This window comes from Chlorella variabilis (genome assembly GCF_000147415.1).
Source record: "Chlorella variabilis unplaced genomic scaffold CHLNCscaffold_34, whole genome shotgun sequence".
Taxonomy (NCBI): Eukaryota; Viridiplantae; Chlorophyta; class Trebouxiophyceae; order Chlorellales; family Chlorellaceae; genus Chlorella; species Chlorella variabilis.
Window position 1 is genome coordinate 224,243 of NW_005435054.1, and position 2,615 is coordinate 226,857.

Genomic DNA, 2,615 nt, shown 5'->3' on the forward strand with positions numbered 1-2,615 from the left:
GCTTCCGCCGCTTTGGCGGTGGCGGCGGCTACGGCGGCGGCTACGGCGGCGCCGCCCGATTCCGCTCCCCCGGCCTGGGCGGCCCCGGCTTTGTGCGTGGCGGCACCATCGTGCCCAGCGGTGCGGGATTCGAGCTGCAGCCCACCCCGGGCTCTGTGGCGGCGAGGGTGAGGGGTGGTGGTGGTGGTGGTGGTCCTTCTGCGGCTGCTGGTGCTCTTGCTGCGGCTGCTTGGCTGCCTTTTTTTGCCTCTTTCCTTTGTGCTATCTTTTCTTTGGCTCTCTGCGGGGTCCGTGGTGGTGTCCACGCTGCCCTCGTGCCGCGCCCGCCTGGCTGCTGCCAGCGCCGCCCGCCACCGCTGCCGCTCATGCGGCACCTCCCTGCGGCCTACGCGGCGCCTCGCGCTGCCGCCGCCGCCGCCTGGCAGTCTGCCGGGCTGTGGCTTGGCCTGTCATGCCGCTGGCGTGGCCTGCGCCCCCCGCCTCGTGCCGACCACCACCCACACTCTGTCCCACCGCCCCTGCCGCGCCTTGCCCACACACCCACGCGCATCTTGGCCCCGCCGCCGGCTCCCAGCCACAAAAAACAACGACTCCAGCTTGCTGCTTTCAGCTGAAGAAACATATTCAATGGTTTTGCAAAACCCAATCCGTATTCAAGGTTGCCTGCTGCTGTGCCCCACCTCTCCTCCACCTCCCTCCCTCCACCCACACATGCAGGGGCGGTACGGCGCTGTCTCCATCTGCCCCTCCGAGCCGCAGTACCGCCCGCCCTCCCTGCAGCAGCAGCTGAGCACCTTCCACGCAGCTTCCCTGCCCAACGCCGACAAGCAGTTCACGTCCTCGGGCGCGGTACGGTCGGGGCCGCGGCAGCCGGCGCCGGCACCCGGCGCGATCAGGGCAGGCCCCGCCGACGGCGCTGCCGCGGCGGCTGCGGCAGAGGCGGCAACGGGGCCCGGCCCGCGTGCCAGCAGCGGCCCTGTTGTCGACGACGGCGACGGTGGCACCCCCCGCGGCCTCGGCTGGGGCGGCGGGGCTGCTGCAGCAGCGGCGGGGCCTGCCTCTGGAGCGGGTGCCGGCGGCCTGGCGGGCCGATGGCAGCCGCGAGAGTATCAGCCGCCGCCGGCGGAGGAGCGGCAGCCGGCGTCTGCGCAGCAGCAGCAGGCGGGGCCCCGGCTGCCGCCGCCTCGTGGCGGCGGCGGCGATGCTCGAGGCGGGGACCGGAGCCTCAGGAGAGGAGGGCGCCGCAGCCGCAGCCGCAGCCGCAGCCGCAGCAGGAAGCGGCGGCGTGACCGGCGCAGCCGCAGCCGCAGCCGCGACGTGCGCAGCAGAGAGCGAGCGTGCAGCCGTCGCAGCCGCAGCCGCAGCAGGAGGCGTAGCGATGGGCAGCGGGAGAGCCCGCGCCGCAGCGTGCACGGCAGCCGCGATCACAGACAGAAAGGTCGTGGGGAGGGCGAGGAGGAGGAGGAGCGGGAGCTCCGGCGGCACAGCCGGCGCCACAGCGAGCACCACCACCGCCACAGGCGTGAGCCGGGGAGCGAGGGCGAGCGTGACGGCGGCAGCAGGCGGCGGCGTGAGGAGCAGGGCGACGGCGGGGGCGGTGCGCCCGGCGACGACTGAAATTGCAGCTCAGATGGATGGACTGCTATTGCTTGCTGCACGCCTTGCAATCGAGTCGAGTCGACTTGCTGGCGCATATCGCGCCCAGAGCAGAGGACGGGGGCTGGCGTCGGGAGGCGGCAGGCAGGGAAGGCGCAGCCATCGGCTCTCTGTGCTCGTCCCTGCTCTGCTGCTGGAAGTCACTGCTGCAGCGCAAAAAGCCGAGGCTGGCGCCATTCGTGTTTGATTTGCTCCTCCGTCGGCGATTGGCGGCATGCTGCGCCCGCTGCGCTGCGCCGGCGGTCCATGCATCTTCCCCAGCACGCCGATCGGAAGCCTGCTTTCCGTCAGAGCATTGCGCCATGGCAGCCATCCTCATCACCGGCGGGACGGGCTACTTTGGCCAGTTTTGTGTCGAGTTTTTCGCTGCGTCGGGATGCCAGGTGCGGTGTTTCGGCGCTGCGGGCTGCAGATCGCCTCAGAGGCATGCTCCAATCGCCCAAAGCCGGGGCCGACACCGGCGCCTGACTCATCCCCGCAGGTCGGCTACACGCACTGGTCTAGCGGCCCCCAGCGGCACTGTGGCAAGGTCCTACCCTTCAAGGTGCGAGGATGCCGGATCGGGCGGCCTGATGGACGCGCTGAACGCCCCGGCCGCCGCCACCGCCTGCCGCCGCCGCCGCCGCCTGCCCTTGTGACCCCAGCTGCCCCACCCTGCGCACCTCCCCCTTCGCATTCGCTGCAGGTCAACCTGGCCAAGGGGGAGGGCCTGGAGGCGTGCCTGCAGGGGCTGACACGCGGCGGCGCGCTGCGCCTGGTGGCCGTCATCAACGCCGCCGCCATATCGCAGCCCGCGGCGTGTGAGCGCGACGAGGCGGCGGCGGCCGCCGTCAACGTGCCCACCCACCTGCTGGCGGCGCTGGCGTGGCACAGGCAGCAGCATGGCGCGGAGCCGCTGCTCATACACATGTCGACAGACCAGGTGGCGGGGTGTGGTGTGGTGTGGTGGGGTGGGGTGG

General features: G+C 71.9%; 2 protein-coding genes across 2 annotated transcripts in view; both read left to right on the plus strand.

Moving 5' to 3' along the window:
- Window positions 1-1,617, plus strand: part of CHLNCDRAFT_141447 (hypothetical protein) — a gene marked incomplete at both ends in the record, with an annotated part of 11,994 nt that extends 10,377 nt beyond the window's left edge. The window contains one exon of the mRNA XM_005843116.1: window positions 718-1,617. Within this exon, the coding sequence (XP_005843178.1) occupies window positions 718-1,617 (900 nt within the window). The remainder of the gene's footprint in view (window positions 1-717) is intronic.
- A 341-nt stretch (window positions 1,618-1,958) lies between these two features.
- Window positions 1,959-2,615, plus strand: part of CHLNCDRAFT_141448 (hypothetical protein) — a gene marked incomplete at both ends in the record, with an annotated part of 2,880 nt that continues 2,223 nt past the window's right edge. Inside the window, 3 exons of the mRNA XM_005843117.1 lie at window positions 1,959-2,039; window positions 2,138-2,200; window positions 2,342-2,578. Coding sequence (XP_005843179.1) covers window positions 1,959-2,039; window positions 2,138-2,200; window positions 2,342-2,578 — 381 coding nt within the window. The remainder of the gene's footprint in view (window positions 2,040-2,137; window positions 2,201-2,341; window positions 2,579-2,615) is intronic.